General features: G+C 36.9%; 1 protein-coding gene across 4 annotated transcripts in view; it reads left to right on the top strand.

The window, feature by feature from the left end:
* The window catches only part of LOC102698711 (regulator of G protein signaling 7), a 96,159-nt gene that overhangs the window by 12,295 nt on the left and 56,533 nt on the right, over positions 1-27,331 (top strand). For all 4 annotated transcript variants that reach the window (XM_015363243.2, XM_069179875.1, XM_006638661.3 and 1 more), the window contains exon 3: positions 21,218-21,314. In XM_015363243.2, the coding sequence (XP_015218729.1) occupies positions 21,218-21,314 (97 nt within the window). The remainder of the gene's footprint in view (positions 1-21,217; positions 21,315-27,331) is intronic.

Genomic DNA, 27,331 nt, shown 5'->3' on the forward strand with positions numbered 1-27,331 from the left:
ACATGATAAGCAGTTTATGTAACTGCTATTACTGCTGCAAGATTATGATAAAAATGGATAAAGGATCCTTACAAAAACTTAATTAAGCAACAAATTCACAGTAGTTCGTTTATAGTACATTAAACTTGAAGCATTTAAAGGAAGTTTAGAACTTAATTTAGAAGGGGATAAATACCATATGTTTAACATTTATTAGCACAGCACTGTGGTATTTATCTTATTTAGTAAAAAAAAACATAGATCCACATTACTATTGGGAAATTAAACCACATTTTTGTGTAATACAAATATTAATAAATGTTTCTATAGGTACACAAGCAAACATGGGGTATGAGAGATGAGCATACAAATTTCACTACAACATCAAAGGCATTTTGTTATTAAATAACATAATAAATAATGTGCTGTTAAATGGGTGGGTTGAATGTGTGCCTTTTTTTCTGTTTTTTAAACGTGTCTTTGTTTATTTGTGTTCTTTGTGGATATCGGAGTAATTGTATGATTGTAGTGGCTTCGATGAGCATACAGTATGACTGTGTCGAAGTGATGGAATGAACTGTTTTGTGAAGAGAAGTGCATTAGGGGATTGAATTCCCATGGCAACAGTGCACAGTGAAGTAGTCTATGCATGACAAAGTCCCTAAGATCAGACTCAGTAAATCAGTAAAATCTGATTTTTTTAACTGCCTCATATGTTTACGCTAATCTTCTTGTTTTAATCAATGTAATAAATGTATGTTTTTTAATTACTTACAAAAGAGAGCAGGGATTTTCTCTGTGGTTGTGCTACAACTGACTGGAAAAGTTTACTGATTACCAAAATGCAGCTGTGAAAGATTTTCAATGAGTAGAGCAAGTAAAGGCTTTTTTGTTTTTGTTTTGAAGTCCTCAAAGAGGTTATACACAGACTTAATATAATACCCCTTAGTTACAGACATTAGCAGGTTTTGTCCATCCACCTACAGTATTTTGTAACTGCTTTTCCAATTCAGGTTCACTGCGGACCCAGAGCCTATCCTGGCAAGCAAAGGGCGTAATGCTGGTAACACCCTGGATGAGACACCAGTACATCACAGGGCACATACAGACACAGACATGCACACATTCACACCAGGGCCAATTTTTCCCAAAGACAAATAACCTAACAGTATGTTTTTGGACTGTGGGAGGAAACTCATGTGAATACAGGGAAAATATACGCTACAAACTCCATGCAGATAGCACCTCAGGAAGTGAACTCAGGGCCCCAGGACTGCCCCAGGACTGCCTGATAGCAGTGCTAACCACTGCACCAGCTTGCCCCCTTTATCACTAAATGATTTGTCTAATTATTATACAGTAATTTACTAGGAATGACAACACCCAAGATGAAAGTGTCATGGAGCAAAATTGTGGCTTAACCCGCTTGGCTGAGGACTGACCTCCCGGCCAGAGGACAAGGAGGCCAGGACCCCCCTGCAGGGTGACCGAGGGGCAGCTGCAGAGCTGGAGATGGGGTGGAGGTGGTCTGTACAGTAAGAGACATGCGAGAGAAAGATGGGGATCTCGTAGGTATTTATAGCGTTTGGGAGAGGAATGGATTGTCAGGAGCTAATTACTGAGGGCTGAGTCTGATAGTCCCGAACTTTTGTTATAAACTCCATTAATTAAATAGGATTATCTTTTTATACTGTATGCACATGTATTCATCCATACTGCCTGACACCTTGTCTACTGCAATCCGCTCTACTACTGTGGCTCTTTGTCTTGACCGGCAGGTCACTTGTAACTACACTATCGATTTTTTAATAAAGTCTGTGCCAGGAGGTTGAGACTTATGTATAGACAACCGATTTTTTTGATTTTGTAGTTTTGTTCTCTGTGTTTGAGAACTGGAATATAATCTGTTTTCCTGAATGAGCTGCCCCACAGAGAAAAAAAAACAAAAACAAAACAACAATGTTTATGTCACACAAAGTGTTGATTAATCACAAATACAGCAGTGAATCAGTTTACAAAAAGACAATGTGGATGTCTTCGGTATCTGTGCTTGTGTTTGTTTTTAAAGCCAAGACTGGCTTTGAATTATAGCAATGCAGTTTTTTTTTAATATGAAATCTGGGCTTATATGATTTTGAATCAGATGATGAATAGCAAAAAGGCAGAGCAGTTTCTTAGTTCTTTCAAGTGCTTACTTTCAAATAGACAGGCTTGAGGTTAACTCTGATCTGATTCACAGTAAGCTACGAATTGACCTGAAGAATTACCTTTATTTATTATAATGTTTGTCCACAGCACATTTAGAAATAGTGAAAATATTCTCTGACTGAACAGGTTACATTTTCCCTTCTTTGGAAATGTCTTATGAATCACTTACAGCAAAGTATTGTGTTTCTGAGTACTCAGGCAGTGGTGAATCAATATGAAAGGCAGCCAGTTAAGATATCCATCACATGCACACAGGGCTATAATGCAAAGTCTCAGTGAATTATACTGCAGATCAAACTGAAGGTAATCAGAAGAGCTCAATAAAACATTGTAATGTAAAATAGCCTTTGGGACTTTTGTATTATCTGAAAGCTTTATTGATCTACTTCAGTTTTGCATTAATTTAACTTGGGTGCTGCAGCATACATTTGAATAAAATGAAAACAGCTTTATGAAATCTATTGTTAATTGTAACAGTGAAATGTTTATGGTCGAGAAGCAATTACATTTCATATGTTTGGTTCACGGGAAAGGTGTTTCCCCAAATTAATAAAATGTCATGATAGGTTTAAGAGAGAAAATACATACTAGATTACCCTTAGCACAATGCACTTTAACTGAAATGCTTTTTTTTAACTTAAATAGTTGTCTTCAATGTTAGATGGAGATTGGAACACAATATTTTGTGTTTACTGTATATGTATGATTGGTATTCCTATACATACAGTACATAGCTGGAAGTCTTGTGTGGGGAAATATCAGGCATTAATTAACCATTAACTTAAAATAGATTTCAATTGAATTGCATATTGTTTCTGCACAGGTTAGATGCTAGATATACATAGAATATATAATGGATTATATATGGCTGAATTACTGGTGCTTTGCCATGCAGATGTGTATCGCATGCATTTACTCCTGTACTTTCTTACCATTCAGTACATATGAAGTGATTTACTGTATGAAGAACGCCTCCAGAATCAGAAGTAGGCTGTTACATGGAGCTGTTGATATTATCCAGGGGGATCGTACACAAATTATTCATATTCCCAAGCCACTACTTATCACATTGAGAGCTTCACAATATAGATGGCTAATGTGTTGCTGTAGAGTGCTGGTCAACTGACAGGAAGACCTTCTTTGTTGTTTGAAACAACAAAGAATTAGATCAATGTTGTTGCCTGTTTAGGCTTTGGCTTGCAATTGGATAGTTTTGAGTCCTTAAAATAAGTGTTCTTAAGCTATTAAGCTACAGCTGTATACTCATCCTTATTGTGAAATTGAATTTGTTAACAACTGATCAGCAAAAGGATACATTTCATATTCAATGTACTCAATGAATTGGATTCTGCAATGCATAGATGAAGACAGAAAACAAACACTTTTCTCTATGGATGATTTCAGAATTGATGAGGCTACTGAGAAATAACATAATTATTAATAATAATGTTACTATGTAGAAAAGAAAAGATTTTCCCTAAGCAATATTTCACAAAGAGGCATCACATACTGTCACTGCTGTCAAAACATAAAAATGTATTTGTACAGTATATTAAAGAAGGCAAAAGTGATCCTGAGTCTTACTTCTTTGTGCTTAAGGCAGCCCTACTTTACAAAAAGTGTTTTCTTCTAGTTTTGATTCTTGCTCATGTTTTTGTACTTAATGCAGGAATTGCTCAGTTTAACACATTTAAGTCAGTGAAACCTTGTTATTGGGCTGACTGTATTTTTTCCAGTTTTGTACTGAGATATATCACAGGATATTTTGATATTGGATTATAAAAGTAGGTGGGCAGTAATATCAACTTGTTGTACAATAATGTGTACTGAACCACCAACACTGCATTAGTCACCAGTGCCCATTTGTCACCTACTGCGATAGGCTAATGAGTTGAATTAACCCTGCTGTGGGGGTTTTCCAACAGAATCCCATTTTCCCTTCAACTGACAAAAAAAAACACCCAACTCACCACTCTCACGATGTGTTTCTCAGTTACAATAATTGCAGCCACCAATATGTCACAGATTGTGACACCAATGTGTCACACTCAGTCAAACTATCTTAAGTATCCAGCCAGGCTGCTGTCAGTTGAATATAGAAGGTGGTTTACTTCTAACATGTTTTGAAGTCTTAGTTGCTTTGAAAATATTTTTGTAATACCCAGGAGACACAGTCACAGTGGAAAACAAAATCTATTTAACGAGGTTATCATTCAATGAGACTTTTTATGCTTTGATTCCTGCTCTTCTCCAAAATAAAAAAATATTGCTTTGAAATACTGCAATTTGGAAGAGGCTGGGCACAAGAGTTGCAATGCTGACTGAGCAAGTCGTACTGATAATTTGATTGTGTTCCAGATCCTTGATGCACACCACAAAACAAGGTCTGTCACCCCTGGAGCACAGCCTAACACACAATAGATAAGAAAAAAGGCACAAGATCTATGACTCAGAGAGCTGTCCTAGAGCACCAGTCACTGTCAATAAAGCGTTTACATTTAAAAGGCTTCACTCCAACCTAAATGGAAGCAATTCAAGAAGGCAGGTTTATGAGTGACATAATTGAATGTGTGTAGTAGTGTATGCATTGGTTAATCTGTCAACAGCATAAAGCGAGATTAATTTAAGGAATTCCAAGCATCAGAATACAAAACCAAGGCTTAGAATGTGCCTATAAAAATAGGTAAGATCTGTTTTGAATCCACCACAGGAGGTAGCACTAGTATTGATGCCTAATACCAAGGTGTGTTTAAGACTCTGCCAAAAAGCTGTCTATGATGGATTGTTTAGTGAGATTCTGAAGAGATTTATGAAAGGCTAAGAAAATATTTACAAAAGATCCAAATTTGTATTGTGATTTTTTTTACCATCTAAATCACACTGTGCTTTCAAATTAATAGGCAGTTAACTTTCCCCACTTCATTTGAGTAGGGATGTGGTAGTGTGTGCTTCCTAACAAACAGGAGCTGATTACGCTGCTTCATTTAAATCACTGGTGAGTGAACGCTGTTTTCTGTTATACCACATACCTAACCCAGACGCTGAGGGATCTGAGTTTATTTTCCTTGTTAAGGTTTAGTTTTAAAATAGTAAGTGATTTTCTAAATTATTTGGAAAAAATATTCCTATTCCTCTAAATTATTTCAGCCTAAGCTGTCTTTATGAGAAGGCTTGAAAACTATCAGTTTCCATCCTGTGTATTAGTAATAGACGTCACCAGCACTGTGAAGCACTGGCACCTGATCCAAATTGATTGCACGGGCAGCGCTAGCAGCATCACCCAGTGAGCAGCTTTGAGGTGGGCGTGCAGAGTTGTGTTTGCATGTCGGTCACAGCTGAGGGCAAACTTCTGAAGGGAAGTAAAAAAACATCCTCTCAAACACTGGGGCAGGTGACACGTGGACGGGTGGCGCATGAGTGGGGCACAATGGTGAGCTTAGCTTTGGGGGGGGGGGGGATGATGTAAATTGGGTCTGTGGTTGACAATAATCAAGCACAGAGGAGGACAGGGTGAATCGTCTAAGCATGGGAGAATGACGTTCAACACTGGGAACCAACCTGTGCCGGTCCGGGCTCCTGTGAAGTGCGTAGTTTAGGAGCCTATGCAGACGGTATAATCTGGAAGTAACTGGAAAAGGACAACAGGGAAAACACGATGAGGATCAGGACGGGATGACAGACGGGGGACGTGACGACGGTGATCCGGTGCTCTGGGTACGTGGAGCAGGCAAACAAATCCAGGGATAGGCAAGTCTTGTGGCATCCATCTTCCAAAGCAGAGCGAGGAATAGCGGGAGTCCTGGGCTTAAACATTAACAGGCAAAACATTGGGCAGGTGCACGTAATCAACTAAAATACAAAAGGGTCGGAGCGCCCTTAAGAGGAGGGATCAGGATCGTGACACAACCCCCATGTTGAACAGCAGGTTGTCATACTGCATCATGTGAAGATGCAAATGGGCTCATGCTGTGACAGTCTGAGGATCATGTGTGAGATGGATCTAACTCAGCTTTTGAAAGTCCCATGTTTTTGCCATGGGGATTTGTAAATAGCTGCAGCAGGTCTGGGAGTTTTATTTCATATATGCTGGTTAATTGTGTATTTCTTCTTTTGTTCAAAAGGCCACAGAAACAGTTAGTAGAGATAGAGCTTCCACAAATAGGCCACCCAAGCAAAAACATGTTGAAGATAATTTGGCAAGGTGCAATAAAACACATTTAAAAAGATGTCAGATTTACAATTCACAGCTTAATACAGTAACCTGACACTGTACTTCAAACAATTCATCTCAGATTAGGTGTCAACTGACAGCATCTTTCTTGGGTACAGTGCGTGCTCTGTCCTTGAAAACCACATTTTCCCCACTCCTCAGCCACAGCAGCAGAACGCTACACATGGCTAATTTGCATATCAACCCCAGCCTTTCCCTTTTATCTGCAGGGCTGGCTGGGAAGATGGTTTTCCTGAGTTAAATCAAGTGCTCCAGTGGAAGCACACCATGGTACAGAGTGTTTTTCTCAACATGGTTTCAGTAATATTAAAATACACATGGAAACTCCTTTTGGCACCTGTTGTTTTATTTTACTCATACAGTATTTCCTGATTTTCAGTGATTATAACAGTGGTTATGACTACAATAATTCAGTAACATGATACTGTATATTGCAATCCTTGATATTGTTTTGTTTCATTGTGTCATTGTATTGTGTTGTATTGTTGAATATTAGATAGCCCAAACTGTTGGAAGATTACTTATTTGATTAAAAAAACTGTATAAAGTTTCTGTATAAAGCAGATAATTAGAAAAAACAAATAACTTAGTTTGTAGTTATTTATAAAAAAAGAGTGATTTTTGTTATTTTAATGGCTATTTAAATGCCAATTTTAGTTGGCTTTTATAAGTAAGTACAGTATTAAGAAGATTACGTAAACACCGCATTTTGCTGAGTCCTATAATGAAATTGGTATTAGGCCTCACTGGGCTGAGGAACAAGTGACATACAGTTACAAAATGTTCACCATTGATAATCACCCAGAACAACTTGAACACAGGTGGACTGTGTGATGTATACTTTATATACTGGAAATAGGGCGGATATGTGCACTGAACCCTTTTAGTCCTTAAACAAAGTCTACGAGGGGATTTGTACAAGTGCTCAAAATCCCCAGATGCACCGACAAAGTCAACTTTTCCTGCACTCTAGTTGTTGGGTTGCATAAGTGACAAGCCATGCCTGATGTAGCAACATTCAAGAAGGACAAAACGTGTCCTTCTGCCACTTTGGTAACAACAGACTTGATAGCATGCCTTGACAGTTATGCTGTGGATGCCCAACTGCCCAGACTTGAATTCTCAAGTGACACTTAAAGCTTCGTAAGGTGAGCTGGAATGATGTATTGCCTCTAGGGCTCAGAGACCAGTGACTGTTACAGGAATGAAAAAGCATTCCTCACGACACCATGTTGCAGATATGCATCTTGTACTGCTCTCTAATGGAGGGTACACTTGCACACTAGGCCCTTGATGACAAATGTTAATCAGATTAAGAGTTAATGGATTTTTCTGTGCCGTGTCTGCTCAGAAATTTCAGTGCAACTCCTACAAAAAATATTTTCTTGATCATAACTGAATACATGAAAATAAATTTCCTTTTGATTCTCAGTATATTGTTACTGTTACTGATCAGTAGATGAAATAATGTATCTATGTTATTGTCATAGATTGGCTGGCTGCTTTGATCCATTTTGTGAATCCAATTTTTTTTTAAATTGTTTAATTGCGGCTGAGACTGACAGTTTAACATTGCCAGGATGGCTTCTGATCTATAGTAGTACACCAAGCTGTGAGCATAATAGGAACTTTGGTTTCTATCAACACTTTCATCCACCTGGAAATATTGTTAAGGCAACAAAAATAACAAAAGACCAAATTCCACTTATAGCTGTTTGAAATTAGATCAATGATACAGCAGGTGAACAAACACAAATACTCATGCCATGTGACTGAAAGTATATAGTGTACCAGGATTTGCTAGAGACGATAGGCTGGGAAGATATGGTGCATTATGAAGAAATGACATGGAGATATTTCAGTGTTACAAAATTTCTTGCATAGCTGACAATGGCTTGTGTATTTTACAAAGAAACTCATGAAGTCAGTAATTAAGATAAACTTTATATAAATGGAGCACTTTAATGACAGTCAGGTCCCTTAGGAAATTTTGAAAAACCGACATGGTACAGGGGCAGTGAAATTAAACCTAATAAAATAGTGTCAAAAAGTCAAAAGACTGTAGTATCTTCTTTTCTAGATGCAGCACACCTTAGAGAAAACGAGAAGTTCTCTTTAAGAAAAAGATCTGTGATCAAAATGCGCAAAAGAAGTGGCATGTTAGAAGTGAGTTGTGTAGATATGTGTAGACATTACTATTGTTGAACAAACGTTTATTGTTTGTTCTGTTTATCTTAGATATAAACTCTTTGAGAAATATGTAAATTGTTCATCAGCAACCCAGTCATTGAGTAAAATCAGCAAACTACACAAGCATGTTTTGAGGAATGAAAAATTAATTTCAACAGGTACTGTAAATATAGAATTATGGATTTACCATAAATATTGTTGTTCTTTTTTTAAATGACATTTTTTGTATTTAATTGTTTTATGAATTTGCATTGATCTGTTTATGTTTATTAATGGCCTGTTTTGAGCTCTTTTTTCACCTTTGCCATTCACTGCAGAAATCTTTACATGAACACAGTCGCTGACATCACAGTCACATTTTATTATTAGTAGCTTAATTCACACTTGGAGGAAGTATTTTTGTGTCAATGAGGCACCGACATATAAAACATCTATATGCTGACAAGTATGACAAATATAGCATAGCAAAAACTATTTTGGCATGCAGGACCATCTAAATTTTGAGAGCCACTTGTCTTTATCAAGTTTAAAGACCTCAGGGTTCATTCACCTCACACAATATTGATGGTTCTGTGCTAAGGAAAGTCTCATGTTTATTATTAAAGATGTACTGTAGGAGGGGAGTGGTGTTCAAACAGGCAGTTGTCTCGTTGGGTAATTTCTTGTGCTCTGTGCCTCCCTGGGCCACAGTCCAAGCCTGTGTTTCTCTTAAGGCATTTTTTTTCAAAATTGACAAATGAGATTAGAATGCAGCTACATTGACCTTCTTGGCTGATCACAGAATAGGTGGTTGGTACAATTAGAAGTGCTTAATTTCAGGCATGCTTTACAATCAGTGAAATGTCAGCTTTACCTGCATTGAATTTAATATATCATTTCCATACACTAAATGTCAAAATAGTCTGTCATGTTCTCTCTGGGGAAAACAGGAATAGAAAAGAGAGGAAATTACTTCATATATTTGCTTATAACAATTCCTCTGTATTTGATTCATTGCAAAGCCATTACACAGGTGTTCAAACAGGATTGTGAAATCATTTTATAAACAATTACATGGTCTATGACTGCTGAAAAAACACTGGAAATAAAGTTCTAGTAATATTTTGCACATGTCAAAATCTGTATAGAGATGCCTTTAAAGCCGTCTTAATTACGTTGGTAATGCTTGTTTTGACAATGCTAATCCTCAGTGCTATAGTGATAAGAATAATGATGTTACAGTATGCACTGAAACCCTCATGCAATAATAGAATACAGTTCATATTATTTTATATAAAATCCCAGTGTATATTAATATATTGATATGTTTTGTATCTTCCTAATACGTGCACCTTCTATAATTGTCTAACACTGATTTCCGTTTTACCTTTTTCAATACAGGTCGTTTTTTTATTTACACTTTTTTAATTTGCATGCTTACCACCTCTCAGGAATATTTACTACTTCTTAATTGAGTTTTCCCGTTAACACACTTTGATGTGGTCAGCAACTGGACAGAGTGTTTGAGACTGTATATGCGGGGATGGACAGAGTCACTTGGGTGACACACAGGCTATTGGCCAGTCTTTGTCTGTTCTTCCAGCCACTGCTCATTTCCCATTGTCTCACACCCTGTTAAATAAATGTTTCAGGTGGTGAAGATGCCTTAACGGCTGATACAGTGTGTTCTTAATTTCTACTTCTTAGCATGGAATGAAAATTGTTTATTTCTCTTTGTTAAAATGCAAAAAAGCCTAAAATTATCAGCCTTAGAATTTAATAAATAGAAAGATCTGCTATTAATAACTGATAAAAATATTTGGAATGTTTCTTCTGAAATTTTTAATGAATGCCGCATGGAGTTAAGGAATCATAAATATCTGATCATTAATCAGTATTCAGTTAAAAATGACCTTTATTATAGGGCAGCACAGTGTAGCAGTGGATAGCTTTGCTGCCTTGTGGTGCAGGGGTTCATTTCTCAACCTGCTATCTGCATAGAGATTGTATATTCTGTCCATGTTCGTATGGGTGTTTGAGACTGTCCCATCATGGAGAGTGGTTTTCAGTATTGCAAGTCTAAGTGAAGGACGAAGTGTTTTAATTCCATAGTTGCAGATATAAAATTGTTTAGACATAATGAAAACTTTACTTTTAGTGAATAAAACAGCTGTGAAAATGAGACGTGACAATATTCATTTGGCATTTCGAAAGGCTATCATGATAGTATAATGTACTGTAGGAGAAGAGTCACGTTCAATGAATTATTGCTGTTCATTTACTTTCTGATGTTGTCTTGTGCATCTAGGGAGGTCTTGGTGAACCCAAAGCTTTTTGGCCAAAAATAACCCCTCAAAGTAATTCAGAATAAATCTCAGGGGTCACAAATCACTTGAAAAAAATAAAAATTAGCTTGGGAAAACTGTCCCAATGAGGCTTCAGTGTCAACAAGATCGTCATTGTTAAACAAGTGACTGTTGACTCTGTTTCACAAAAGACAGACTATAGTCTCCTTTTTTATGCTCACCTGAGTCTTTATGGCCTCACTGGACAAGTCTGGTTCATTTAAGCTGCAGCAGTTAGTTTGACAGAATCATTCTGCTCCATTATCTACAGTAATTTATGTCCTCTTTAGGTCCTTTATGTCCTACATTTTCCTACATGCTGGACATGTTGGACTTAGCAGGCTGGACAATTTGAGTGTCACATACTATGCCCCCACCTCCTTTGTTGTGGATTAGAGTTTTTATCCTTTTAATGAGACTAACAAGAAATTTGTTGTCATTCTATTTTTTAGGTTTTTGTGGCGGCATAATACAGTTCTTCAGGAACTTCCATAGTAGGCAAATTTGCCCTCCATTTCTGTATTTTTTGGTTTAACTATGCTGTACAGTATGTGTTTATCTTTCATCCTCATTGATTTTCTTCTCTTTTTAGCATGGTATAAACCTTTACTTATCCCTTTGCAGCCTATGCATGCTGGCGCAGCTACCTATTTGAACAAATTAGGCAATATTCTATTTAATACAAGTATACAGGTATACAGTATGATGAATATACATGTGTTAAATGTCCTTTTGTTCAGTGTTAAATTTAGTCACTTTGTGTCATCGTCAGTAGTGTACAGTATTTGTTGCTATTAAATTAGATATTACCTGTTCTGATTCTATACATTCAGGGTTTTATTTTTTTAAATTATTTTAAACACCATTTCATCCTTTAAGAATATACAGATTATAAAATGTAATTAAAATGCAGATACAGACAAGCAAGATTCAACATGGCCTAGTTATCTGAAAGTAATATAATCCCCCATGCTACTTGCAGGTGTTGAGTGGGAAGAATATTCATTGAACAACACATGGTGTCCTTATGGGATTGACTGTCTTCTTTCATTGAAAGAAAAATGTTGTCATTTTAAATTATTTCTATGAAAACTCAACCTTTATGTTGCTTTTAATGTAATGAAATTCTACAAAGGTGGTGTAGATACATCTGAGAAATGTAGTTATGCAAATTTAATGTTTTACAGTCTAGCCTTAATTGTTGCTGATTGATTATTAGTTTACACTCAGTTTTTCATGTCTAAGACAGCAGACAAGGTTAGCTTGAAAATTGAAATATATATATTAAATAAAAATGTTTGGCAACAGAGGCTTTAATGTCTACTGTATATTTACATTTTATAACATATTCTGTATCTTTAACCATTTTATTAGAGTTCTCTGAAATGTCCTTGCTAAGCCCAGGAACAACAGGAGTGAAATGGAGTCAGGTCACAGCATGTTTAGTGTTGGTTGTGACCAGCAAGGTTATTGTTTTCAGTAGGACAAATTGTGGTGACTGGGTACCTCGGTGTGTGAACTGTAGATGAAGTTAAAAGGTAGGAAAAAAGATTCTTACTGTGGTTCAATCTCTGACATTGTAAATCCAGAGGCTTGGGGTTAATTCAGTCTGAATGAGGTTGTTTTACCACATGTAGAGTTTTTCTTCTTGCAGTAGAATAGCTGCTGTTTTCTTGATGTTCTGTGCAGGCAAGCTGCAGGGCTGACAGTCACAGTTGGATAATGTCTTCTTTCGATTGAAGTATATGCTTTCCCTGATGTGTACTTTCAATCTGTTTCTCCTGCAGCAAAAACCTCCAGCAGGCAAGCTTTGAATCTGCCAAACAGTTGACATGTTTTTGAAAATGTTATTTCAAAACGTACTTTTTGTGCAGCTAAAAAAAGATAGCTCCTTTAATCCACAGACTGTTCTTTTTGTGAATGAAATTTACCTTTGTGTCAAAGCTTTCATTGCACACAGGAATAGCATTTCATGAGAAATGCTAACCAAATCAATGAACATACATAAAAGTATTTCCACTTCTCCAGGAGAAAACAGCAGCAGCAACAGTAACCTAATATGACCTCGGGCACTGGTTTCAAAGGGGCATGCTATTTTCTTTGCAAGTCCAAATTCACACCTGAAATCTGTCTTTTGAAAGTGTTACATTGCATTCACATTTAGAATAGCACCTCCTTGCATTTGTACTGTATAGTGTTTTATATCCTAAAGTGCTTTACATGTAAGAGCATACAAAAGGCAGGGTTTTGATAGCAAAAAAAAACAAATTACATATAAATGCAAAACAGGAAATAATTAATTATAAAATATATATTACACATATATTTTATATTAAATAAGAATTCAGGTAGACAAGCCTTTTGTTTGACTCTTAGCCAACACTTTAGCTGTTCAGTTGACTTTGTGAGTTTCTCAGACAGCTGCTATTAACATGCGATCTGTGACTTGTGCTACACTGAGCATATACAGTACAATATGTATGCATGTTATATTCTGTGATTAAATATATGTTCTATCCTTGTCCTAGCCTTGACTTTTATGGCAACAACAAAAGAGGTTGGCCAAGGCTGTATTTGGATTACAAACAAGCCTTCGAGATAAATTGTATTTAGAGCATAGCATTTGTATTCCTGTGTTATTGCTCTACAGAAAGAGCCCAACCATTAAACTTATTTTGCAAATGTTCGCTGAGCTGTGAGCTGTGACGTCTTAAATCCCAACAGCATATTATGTTCAAATTGTATAATGAACTATAAGGCCCCATTTAGAGGTCATTGTATACAGTTGCAGTAACTCTTTTAGGTTCATTCTATTATTAAATTTAAATAATAACAATTTATTTTTTTAAAAAAGATGATTGCTCTTGATTTATCCCTTTGGATTTTAAAAACTTTCAAAATACAAGTGATGTTGAGTATAGAGCTCTGATCAAATAAATAATTTGCAAGTTGTAAAATACAACACAGTACAATACTTATGATACTACAAATTGACACACTTTAGAAATCACCCATACAAAATTCACGAACTCAGTTTATGCTGCTTAATCCCTTTTAATTTCAAATTGGAGATTGAAAAAGCAGGGAAACAAATAGTTACAAGGGAACACGTCTTAAGCACCGAGATGCAGTTACGGTATCACATTCCCTCTAGTTGCCTTAGCAACAGATTGTTAAAATTCAAGTCATCTTCCAATAACCTTATCAATCAGAGGTCAATAACTTAGCCTGTGCTAATGCTGATTGTCATTTGGAATCACTACTCGCCTGTCTCCCATATTTGCATTCTGCATCACCTCTGAGGACAGTGATTGCAGGCTGGAAACGCGTCTGTCTTGGAGCCTCACCAGGGCTGCTGGACATGTTCCTTCCAAACACATACAGGTCATGTACAAGCTGTGAAAACCCACAAGATAACCTGGCATTAATCTGAAGCATTCTTGTTTTTCCTGGTGTGTTTGCAGTAGGAGCTATTCTGGAGGGTAATAAATTAGCAGAATCAATGTGGTAGCCTTCACCCATTTTCCTTTAATGGTCATTATGACCTTTGTTTAACATTTGATTACTGTGATGCCAACAAATTATCATTAAAATGATAAAAAATAAGAGGAATGAAGGAATCAATTAGAGAAAGGTTTGTGAGAAGGCGATTGTGTTGTGCTGAAGTAGTGAAGTTGCTGACCAATGTAGTGAAATGAATGACCAATTAGATTCATAATCTAATAGGCTATTATTTTACAAGTGCTTATAAGTTAATAAGAGGAAGATAATGTCCAGTTACAGATGTTGAGCTGTCAAATTTATAATGCAAATACTAACGGCAAAAAATACTAGAGCCGGTTTTACTTATCTTCATGATACCTTACCATTATTTGTTTGGTGAGAGATTTAAAAGCTCATTTTAATTTTTACAAATTATTTTTACACATTTTTACAAATGCAACGACTATGCGTGAGTTAACCTGAACGAGATCTAATTAATTTTGGTGATTAAGTCTAGATAGAAATCTCACTGGGAAGTCATTTATTCACTCACTCCTGTTTCACTGGTTTTATTCAGCAGAGCTTAGCTCAGTGTAGAACCAATTACTGATGCAGAAAGACAGGAGCTGCCGAGGAGGAAGGTGACCTCTACAGGTCTAGAAGTCAATATACTGGATCCTAGTAGTTTTCTGCTTTGCCTCAGGTGAGGACTTTCTTTCATGCTACAGGAATACAGGAAACTTTTTTTGTAGGAAGGAAAGGTAGCCTCTTGGAAAAAAACCCAAACATTAGCATTTGACTAGTGCATATTTGTTCTGCCAACATGTTTGAAAACGATAGATAGGAGCACCGAATATAATTTAGCTTTTACAAGGTTTGGTTCCAACATAACCCCAGTTTCCTATGTTATATCACAGAAGGAAATTTCAAATTAAAATGTTTCAGACATTTTCAAACAGAACTATAGTAAATCATCTTTACTGGTAGGCTTCATCTTGATTATTATTTGTAGAGTTGCATTTTTAAATAAATTAATTTCTTTTAGGTTAAAGGAAAATAGCAATTTGTGTTGAAGTAGCTATCGCAGACAATTGCTTTTAAAATTAGTTTTATGTCTGTGCCATCAAACACAAGGGTCTGTTGAAATTTTAGGCATGTACAGTACTTTTTATAGGCTATAAGTTGTGCCCTTGAGACTGTAATTGAGTGAAATATGGTTTTACTTTTCTTATAAGAACCTCATTAATTGTAGATTGTAACCTCCTGCACTTTCAGGCAATGTCACATCAGGAATGTCATGAAACAATTGGTATTCTTACAGGAATCAAATGATGGGTTTTCAATTTTTAAGCATGATGAAGTGGTGTTAAAAATATGAATTTCTTTTCAAGGAAATAGTAGAGTTTTAAATTAAACAGCACATCTATATGTATATTAATATGAAAATATACATCAGCTTTAATATTATTATGTTATCTAGTACTGTATACCAATTGTATGAATTTTCAGCAAATATACAATAAATAAAATTATTCAGAAATAAAAAGAAAATATGGTCTCAAGGACCATGGTTCGTGCATTTTAAAAGATGTTGCTCCAGTCATTGGCCAGGATGTATAAACTTCATGTTGCTTGGATGTTTTTTTGAGAAAGATGTTGACTGTGCCTTGTCTTATGAAACACTCATTGCCTTAGCTACAGTATGTGAAAGTAACTGAAAGCTGTTGCAGGGTTCATATCTGTAAGGTAATAATTGTTATGTGAACAATGCACTTTCTTGATTATTTCATGTGACAAGTGCATTGTAATTCTGTTATGATATCAGGAAGGATACAGCACTTGAAAGGGTGCGTTATTTGTTTTCACAGTAACTTCCTATTCCATGCAGGTATCTAGCAGTAACCTGGTGTGCTGCCTCACGCTCCCAGACAGTTTAAAATTAGCAGTGATGGACTTGGCTTTCAGTCTTTTTTTCCACCACCTCCCAATTAAAGAGACCCCCTAAAGGCAAAAATTAGATGCACTTTATTATCTCTGCTAGATGAAAATATTATACCAAATTAGTTTTCCCAGTGGAAAGCAGTAGCAAATGTTAGCTGTTCCAAGGAGCAAGAGTTCATTTTTAATATATTCTGCATATTTTTAGAAAAGAGAATTAGCAAACCTAATTCAGAGAAGACTAATTTTATTTTTTAACTGGTATTATTATATTACTTTTACAAACTGATTGATAAGCCCTCTCTACTTAAACAAGAACCCTTAAGTTTAAGTTCTCCTTAAACAAGAGTCAAACATAGCAACTTTCTCTCCATGCAGAAATACTAAAAGGGAAAAGCGTTGCTAAATAAAATAATAAAAGAATCCAACAAAATGTTGAATTTTAAATGTAGAGATATTTTGCAACACTAATACTTCATGCTGGAACACGCAGCAACACAGGGATGAATTATTGGTGGGTTTTAATATATTTTTAGATTTGTGTCTGAAAAGGGTTGATTTAAAATGTATTTCAAAAATATACTGTAAGACACAGTTGCTCTGGCAGTCTACCAGTTATCCCAGTTATACTAAGGTAAAAGGGTAGGCTCAAATAATCAATTAAAAAATTTAAAATCATCATGGCCAATGAAAGAACAATACAAGTGGTTTGCACAATTGAATTAAACAATGACACTTTTGTCATGTGATAAATTTCTTATGTTTCTCATTTTATTTTTTTCCCTTACCATAAAAAATCACTAAGAGCTTGTGTTTGCAATAATACATCACTGCTGCAACAGAAGTTAGCACGAAGCACGAAAGCTACTGAAAAAGTCTAAACCACAGAAGTTTCCTTGAATACAGGCAAGGTGTACAGGCAATAATGCAACTAAGAGTTAAACATAGTACTGGGAAATTATACTGTCATTTGTGTTATGTTCTGTTTTAGCTACAGAGTTTTTTTGTTGTTTTTTTCCGTATGAGTGCAGTGGTGAGCATGGCCGCCTCAGAGTGCAGGAGTTCAATTCCAGACCTGGGATGCTATCTGTGTGGAGTTTGTGTGTGTTGTCTTCATGTTTGCATGGGTTTGCTTCTGGTACTCCGGGGTCTCCCCACAGTCCAAAGACATAATTGGTTTCTGGGAAATTGGCACTAGGGATGAGTGTGTGCATATCTGTGTATTTGTCCCGTTTAGGGTGTCTCCTGCCTTGTGCCTGTTGGTTGCTGAGATCCTACAACTCTGAATTGGTAGAAGTTGTTAGAAAATGGATGGGTGTTTTCTTTGCACCATGATTCAGCCTCCTCTAGAATACTCACAGTGCTTACTAGACTGAGTTAATGCATTGACATTCTCATTGCAAAATGAAGAACAGTAATTTAGCCACAATGTTTGTATTGTAATAGAGAGAGGATTAGGAAAATAGAAAAACAGGGCAGGATACACAATTATACAAAATAAGTAAAGACAAATTGTCATACAATAAATGTATCAAAAATATACACAAGTGATTGGTACAGCTTTAGGCATCCACATTCATTATTCTATGGCACTGCTATGGTGACAGAGTAATAGATGAGAGTCCAACTAAGACAAATATGTATCTAAAATAACACAACTAGGCGACACAGAATGTTACACATACTGTATACAAAATTTTGATTTCTCCAAAAACCTGGATTGCAAACCCAGTAATATGAACATTATATAGTACCTAACAGACCAAAAAGAGAGATAAACCTGTGTCCCAAGTAAAACAGAATTTGACCTACAGTAGAGCTAGAACTCCCTTCCTGTAAACCCAGATACCTCAAAGTGCATGAGAATCTGTCTCCCTATCCTGAAAATGCATTCCTAACTAGGAGAGAACGCCTTTAGCCTAAGGATTGGACAAATACGGAAATGAGAGTTTCCTAAAATAAAGAGCAGCAAGCTCTCTTAAGCAATAAATAAAGTGTATCCGAACAAGGCCCTCTTGCCTGGCACGCTTCTTCTCTTTTGCTTTCTTGCTTCTATTTTCTTCATTTCCATTCTTTCCTTTCCTGCCTCTTGTGTGTCTTCTGATAATGTCTTTCCGGGTGTGGAATGCTTACTCTTATGACAATTAATCAGAGTTATTTTCCAGAAGATCCCCTTTGATCATTATCTCTCAGCCCACCTACAGCTCAGTAAAAACCTCAGCTCCTACTCATTGCCTTTAGGCTCTGAGAACTGCGACCGCTAGCTTTTTAGGACGAATATAAAGGTATTTAAAAGATATAAACATTTCTGATATGGAAAAACATGTTTTAGATGGCTACTTTATGTTAGTAGATATATACAAAGAGCCCTGGATGTAACGTATTTAAAATAATCTTAGTCCTTGTCTTAGTCTCTTAAATAAGCATGAAGTTGCTTTAGTTTATTATCTTCTCAATTGTCTTACATTGGTGAAATCTCCAACTGATTGCTAAAATTTAAGAACAAGGACTGAGAAATGTCAATGGATTCATAATTACACTTATTCAAAAGTGCTTCATGTTTCTTTTCAAATTTCATGCTTTTTAAATATTTATTATGTGCCACTACTTTAACATGGGTGAATTCACAAGGTTACATATTAGTTACCTGGGGCGCCTTCTGTACAGAGTTTGCACCATCTACCCAAGTTCGCCCACTTCCCTAAATTAGGTTAGGGAAGGTTAATTATTATTGGCTCTGAATTGTTCTTCTGTAGGTGTGTGTTTTTGCCTTTTTATAGACTGGTTTCCCTTCCATGGTGTAGTCATACGTTGTATCTTATGCTTCTGGGATGGACTTTCTACCTGGGGATCCCTTTATATCTAGGGATAGTTGCCACAACCCTTACTAGGAATCTGCAACTTTCTAATACCGACTAGATCAGTATTAGTCACTATCCTAACTTTAACCTGGAAGCGCCTGGTCCCGTTAAGGTTTTAACCTCTGTTCCCGTTCCTGTTCCCCGTCCGCCGGTTCCGACCCGGCCTTCGTGGTTTTAATTCTTTGTTCTGATGGATCTCCTGGTCCCTAAGGACTACTCTCTCGGATTGTTCGCCTCGGCCACACCTCCCCCGTGCACCAGCGCACCTTGGACACGCCCCCCTGTCTTCTGCCCCGTATTCCTGCATGACGTTTCCCCAGTGTTTCCCCACTCCGTCGGACTGTGTCGTCCGCATAGGGTCCAGAAAGAACTGTTTGTTACAATTATACTTTTAACTAGATCTAAAACCGTTAACTTAAACGTTACACTTGTTATAGATCTAGTTAAAATGTATATGATGGATTAGCTCCTCATCTACTCTTTGTGCGTACACACCACCAGGGATTTGAAGAGTACTCTTGATTGTGATTATAGTCTCACAATTATTTTATTAGTCACATATCTGACAGTTGGAAGAAATAAACCAAAAGCAACATGTTAAATAGGCATGCTCTCTGTACTTTTTGTACAGTCCACTACCATAAATACCCTGCAGTTCTGGCTTGTTGCCAGGAGTATACTTTTGTGTTAGTGCTGCTTTTTGTTTCAGCTCCTTCATTAGAAGGAGAATATTTTCCTGTCAGCTAATACTCTTTCATAGTCTGAAACTCATTCTGTTTCAAAAGACGCTGAAGAGCAGGATGTCATTTTGGGATGTTATATATCTAGAGATCTCAAGAATTCAGCTTTAAAGCTTGTTGATTATTTACTAGAAGAGCCCATTAGTAAGGTGAAATACAAAATAGAGATGTAGCCCCAGATGCCCGATAAAGACTTTTGCTTCAGGCGTGTTTTCATTGCAGTCTTATTGACATTTCCCTCCATTATCTCACTGTGAACACAATATTTGATTTCTATAGTAACCCACTATTGCCAGGTCTTTTTCATGATAGACTGTCTCAGCAGTGGACATTTCCTGCTTAAAAATGCATACAATAGTAAAAGGCTTTAGGTTAATAGTAACAGTGCTTCTTCAAGAGCTGGTCTGCTTTAAGTAGATAAGCAGATAATAATGGAATCAGAAGCAGCTAATAGTGATGAAAAGAAAAGCTGCTTATTCTTGGCAGCAAGAGTATTGAGTCAGGTGACTGTGAATCAAATGCTCATACGCCTGGGAGCTAGGCTATCAAAGAGGTGCACCTGTACCTGCTGGAATAATTTTTCCCTCAGAGAAAAATAAGGGAATTATGTTCCCTTGTAATACAGCACAATGTTTCCACAGTTTAAGTGTTTTGGTTGTTTTAATTAATTTGTGTCTGAGTGGACTAGAACAAATGCAGACACAGGTATTGTAAATGATAGATTTTACAATTCTTTTCATCATTTCAGTAACCTTTCACAATGGTGAAATGTAACCCAACCAATTTCACTTTAAATATACAGTAGAAACCTTAATTTGTTATCTTTAAAACAAATCAAGGTTTCTTCTTTAACTATAGAGTTTTGCAGACTAAAGAAAAAATAAAAAATAGGTCCCAGCAGCATAAACACAGTACAAAAACATGCTATTTATAATCCAATGCTACTGCTGCTGGTTTTGCTGGATTTAATTTAATGGATTACTTAGGTGTGAATACATATGACTTTCTTATTTTCTGGAATTAGGACAAAAATGGCTCATTATTAAATTATGAAAAAATGTGATTATAGTATGTCAATTTTAGAATTGTTTTAAGCAAAGCCACATTATCTAATCTATAACTCAGTTTTATCTGAGGTTTATTGCTCCTAATCCATTAGGGGTGTGAATATTATCTCCTGGTATACACTATTCCTTTTATTTTGTGTGTTACTTGTCACTAACAATATGAAGAGTATTTTGACTTTATATTCCTTTCTTCTAGATGGAAGATATCATAGCACGTATGCAAGATGAAAAAAATGGAATTCCTATCCGCACAGTGAAAAGTTTTCTATCCAAGATTCCCAGCGTTTTTTCAGGTACGATCAAACTACTGCAACCTAATTTACCTACACGTTTTAGGGTTTGCGTGTTCAGCAAAACAAAAGGGCAAAAGTCCAGTTTTCTATGCATATTAAATAGATTTATATTCCTTACAAAATAAAGTGAACCATGAACAGCAATATCATTAAAACAAAAGCAAATACTGAAAATGCTACACAAAAGGCTTAGCTCAGCTTTTTGTGAGGGCAAGTAAAGGACATTTGTTTAATGCATCTCTTTAATTATTTAATGAACTGTGTTTCTTGGGAACTGGATTTAACACATTTTCGTTGTGAGCATTATTTTACAGGTCTGTAAAAGTAATTACATTTTTAAAACCACTGAGCATTGTAAGGTAATGCCACTTAGTTATATATGATATTTTGTCATTTATGCATTGCTTACTGGTAAGTACTGTAGGTACAGTAGATATCTAAAATGACAGTTTTGTCATGTGTAGGCATATTTACCTGCAGGCCAGATGCATTACTTTATTTAGGGAATCATGTTCTACTTTAGCATTAACTAGGATTGCCACATTGCATATCAGGAGGATAGCAATAAAGTTTATTTGCTGAAGGGCGTGTATTTTATTTCAAGAATCAGAAAAGGGAACAATTATCAGAACAGAGAGGAAAACGGTTCTTATAACAAGTGGTATTTCTATATGCAGTATATATTTCTATTTAGGACACATCTATAGTACTTTTCCATCTTTTCCATTGTTTATACTACACTTGTCCATAACTACTCTTGACTTCACTTCACTCTACTTTTACCAAAGTACAGGGACTTATGCAAACCAGATCAAATTAAACGAATAGAAAAGCCATCCTGTGAGCCGGAACTGAGGGTTAAAACACTGTGGGTCTGCAGCTCAGTGTCTCTTGTGTTGAGTTGAATTGACAATTAAAACCCAAGGTAAGGACAGTGTTTACTTTCTCACTTCCTTTGAAGATGGGTAAACAGTCTGTATCTCCGTGCAGCCAAACTGAGATGAAAATTGCAAACAGTAATGACAGTGTTCATGGGAGCAGTATAAGTGACTAGCGGAAGGATCCTTGGTGGCACTATTGACTTTAATGTGTGTTTTTATGATGTCAATGTGTACTTAGCATTGTCTTAATTTATTATGGGAATTATATTCTTTTAATAAAATATTTTGCTGTTGAGGTAGCTAGAAAGAATATTGTCTTTTTGAACATTTTAAATGACAAGAAAATACAGTACAATAGCACTTTATTAGATATAAAGAAATAATTAAGTAATAACTAACGATTACAGTGGTAAGGATGAGAGCAATACATTTTCTGCTAAATGTACAATACATTTAGTCAGACTTAGGCACGTAAACGTGTATACAGCATATTATTTATCATATACAGTACTGTTTGTATTTACAGTAAGTGGGTCTCCCTACGTGTGATTCATACAGTATCTCTTAAAACTTGAACTTGAACTTTATTGCCATATGTAACCGGTACATGTACTGGTACAATTGAATTATTACTTACAGAAAGTCTCTCGATTGTTAATAAAGTGTAAAAATACAAAGTGCAGACAGTGCATCAAGACAATATACAAACAAACAGTAGACAGTGTAAAAGTTACCAAGTAAACAGTTTGAATGTAAACAATGCAGACATGTAAACAATGACTGGAGATGTGCAATAAATAAGAAATCATAATGAGGTAGATGGTATAGGTGTGGTCTGAGGGGCATGGCTAAATGTCTGCCAATCGCACTGCTGTGGGTAGAAAAGGTCAGGCAACTTACTGTAAATCCAGCTGGAATAGAAAATCCTCAAATTCAACAGCAAATGTATAGTGTATTTTGCATATGGAACATGATTTTAACGAAGTGGTCATCCAATGTAAAATATTTACTGCAGTTTACGACAATCTATTGAAACAACAGTACATAAAATTTAATTATTAAAATGATTCTGCATGTCTCACAAAAATGTGATACTTTATTAACTGCTTAGTTTAAATAATTATTAATAATTAATAATTCAATATACAGCGCTTTTCTGGACACTCCACTCAAAGAGCTTTACAGGTCATGGGGATCCCCTCTACCACCACCAATGTGTAGCCTCACCTGGATGATGCGACGGCAGCCAGAGTGCGCCAGAACACTGTCTGTCCAGATCTCAGTGGGGAGGAGAGCAGAGTGATGACACCAATTCAGTGATGGAGATTATTAGGGGGCCATGATTGGCAAAGGCCAGTGGGAAATTTGGTCAGGATGCCGTGGTAACACCCCTACTCTTTTCGAGAAATATCCTGGGATTTTTAATGACCGCAGAGTCAGGACCTCGGTCTGAAAGATGGCACCTTTTTACACCATAGTGTCTCCGTCACTATAATGGGGCATTAGGATCCACACAGACCACAGGGTGAGCGCCCCCTAATGGCCTCTCTAACACCTCTTCCAGCAGCAACCTTAGTTTTTCCAAGAAGGTCTCCCATCCAGGTACTGACCAGGCTCACACCTGCTGAGTGTCAGTGAGTTGTCAGTTGTGATTTGTAGTGTGATATGACTGCTGGCCAATAAACTACAACTACTTACAATTAATAATATCAACTTTCCCTAATTTTCAATGTAACAGAATTAACACCACTGGGAATATCCTAGCTTACAGGTTTCACTTACATTACAATATTACTAACATAATGAGGCTTCACTGTCTTCACTGTGAGTTATGATAAATATAACAGTGTGAGGAAAAAAAAAACACTAATTTGTCTCCAAAACAGTAGCAGGATTTTCAACGGTCTTTTGGAAAAAGAATAATGTGCCTCATATACAGTATGAAAAACCACTCACTGTCATGATGAATGACCAAATAGCTTATGAGTCCATTTCATCATTTCCAGCATAGTAAAATGTCTGAATGTGAATAATGATGTGACCATTGTGGTCACCCCGCCGGTTCGTCCTGCAACACCTGGGCGCTAACCCGAGTCTCCGGTGTAATGCAACAAGGAACCAGCCGAGTGAGCTTAATTAGAGCTCCCCCAGCCCAGGCGGCTGAGGTCCCCGCTACGTGCAGGGAGGGCGATGACGTCACCGAGTCCAAACTAGCTCCGCTCCAATGACAGACCCACAACTAAATAAGTGTTTATCACGCTGCCCTCATTTCAGTATGGGCGTGTTCCATGAGAGCTTTGAAAAAGACAGCGTGAAAATCATACAATCAAGGTTTGCTTGACATTAAAATGAGACAATCAAAATACTGTGACCTGTAGCAAGTCTAATTACAGCAGAAAAAAACTGTTCATCCATCCATTTTCTAACCCTTTCATCCAATTCAGGGTCATGGAAGAACCAAGCAATGGGCACAAGGCAGGTTACACCCTGGGTGGCGCACACAGACACAGATACAGTCACCTCAGGGCAAATTTCCTACAAGCCAATTACCATACTAGTATGTCTATTGACTGCGGAAAACTGGATTACCAGGAGAATCCTACACGAACACAAGAAGAACAGACAACCTCCACGCAGAGAGCACTCAGGGTCTGGAATTGCTCTTTGTACCCAGCGCTGTGAGGCCGCAATGCTAAACACTGTGTCACCTTGCCACCCTAAAATAAGTTAAATAAAATAAGCATGTCTTCCCCCTATCACGATGAACAAACCATGAAAGTAAGGCTAAGGAAAACAAAACCGAAAGAATGGCACCTGTGAGAGTTGTGTGAATGAGGTGCTGCCACCAATAACATGCACAATAAATAAGAGGGGAAGAGGATAGTTCTTTGCCACACCGCTATAAATTACATACGGATATCAGCTAAGTAGTGACATCATAATAGAGCTACTGGAAGATGAAGAAGATGAAGTGAAGCCAGTGTGCAAGAGAGCACATTTAATGCAAACTGTGACAAAATTATAAGGCACCCTGCACTTTAGCCTTCTTTCCCCCTGACTGTCATTACACTTTAGAGCAGGGATTCCAGCCCTGGTCTGGAGAGCCCCAGTCTAGCAGGTGCTGCTGGCCGCCATCACAGCTTTCTTTAAATAGGTGATTTATTAAATTGAGTGATTTTGACATCATTTAGAGCTACAATATCAGTACTCTTCAGCTCTCAATAACATGAGTTCTCTTAATTGAACAGATTACATGTGTAATTAAACAATAGTTTACAGATGTTTTAATACACATGGCCTACAGTGCTTTACTGTATTGGGGTTCTTCAGGACCTGGGTTGGAGACCCTTGTTTAACAGTATACATTCAGACACCATTCACATATGCATTCATGTGTATTGCACAGATATGGTTTTTATGTTATTACAGAACTGGTGTGTTGTCCTGTTTGTATTCTGCATCATTACTGTAGTTTTGGATAACCTGTTTCATGTAAGGTCATGTAAACATTATTTGCAATGTGTAAAGTGATATTGGACTGTAGGCTGCACCTAAAAGTGGAGCATCATACGGTATATACAGTACTGTATATAAGTGGAACAACACATGGATCATGTCTGAATTTTGGAGAGTGCATTAACTAAGAAGTGCCATGAGGAACCCTAACTTGATATGGGATCTACTGTACCTGGTTCTCTGTCACCTGCTCATTCCACTATAGTGTCCAGGCACATGCAGTCACATCCAGAAATGCCAAAGGGCCTGTTCAGACCAGAGGATCCTGCACATCATTATTTCTATTGATCTCAGGTCTGCTTGTTAATTGGGGCCACCACCCACTGCACTGTCCTATTTTCTCTGTCCCACTTTCCTGACAGTCATTTAGCTCAGTATATTGCTCAGGTTTCTGTGCTGTTTTGCAAACAGTTTGATGCTGGACAGGAAGGCACCCTATTTCTGTGCTTTTGTGGGTGTGCCATTTGGTGTTGCATGCAGCACCTCTTTGCACCTGCAAGCTTTATTTGCAAGGAACATTTCATGACATACAGTCACATTGCACACTGCTTTGTTGTGACTCCTCTTGCACAATGCCAGTTCTGATTTTCATATGGAAGGACCAGTGTGATTTCCAAATTGCTGAAAGCAGACTCGCTGCTTGGAGGATCGTGTAGTTCATTAGTGTGTCCACAGTAAGTAATTATCCTAGCGTCTCAGCAGGGAGTTTTCCTTTATCCCCATTGTATTAATAAATATGGTTCCATTTCACAATGAGTTCCCCACAGAGAAAGGGTTGCATTAGGAGTAGGGGTACGAGAAATGCCTCAGTCTGAATTCGTTTCAGAAGAACACTGCTTCATACCTGTTGTAGGTGAAGGAGATGAATAGGAAAAGGAAGCCACTGTAATGTACATACCTTCTGCCGTATATGAAATAGGAAAGAGCATGTAGGTTACATTAAGTCTGAGAACTGCATTGAATTGTAACATTGTTCTACTATTTTAACTTTCACATTGTGACTATTTTGTAATACTCTTTTGTACAGTAGCTATAGAAGTGTTTTCCTCCTAAGTGTGATCTCAGTGAACAGTGTGCTCAGTGAGATATATACTGTACATTACTTACAAAGATTCTGGTAGGAAGAAAGGTAGCAAACAGGATTGTATAGATACTGCATACAGTATTAATTTCCCAGTCCTAGAAGAATGAATAATGCTTGTGAATGCAAAATATAGAATTAAAGTATATTTATCAAATTAAATAGTATCACGTGAAATATTATTATGACCATCAGTTCCACAGAAAACATAATATTAGCCCCATCAATGAACTTTGTTGCAGTCATTATTGTTTCATTTAATTACTTGCACAGTGTAGCTGCACAATGAATTAACATTCGAGACAAGAAAGCATAATCAGTGGTTTGCCTACAGATAGTTTTAGACAGAAAGCTATTTCTGCCTCAGATGCATTGCTATGGAATCCCACACTCCAGCAAGTTATCAAAGATAGCTGGGAATCGAATTTCCAGGTCATGTAAAACATGCTGTATGAAAAGGAAATCAAAGAGTAACAGAAACCAGGAAAAGCAGCACAGATGATGAGATCAGCAAACTGTTCATCAGCGATTCGTAAGCA

This window comes from Lepisosteus oculatus, chromosome 17 (genome assembly GCF_040954835.1).
Source record: "Lepisosteus oculatus isolate fLepOcu1 chromosome 17, fLepOcu1.hap2, whole genome shotgun sequence".
Classification (NCBI taxonomy): Eukaryota; Metazoa; Chordata; class Actinopteri; order Semionotiformes; family Lepisosteidae; genus Lepisosteus; species Lepisosteus oculatus.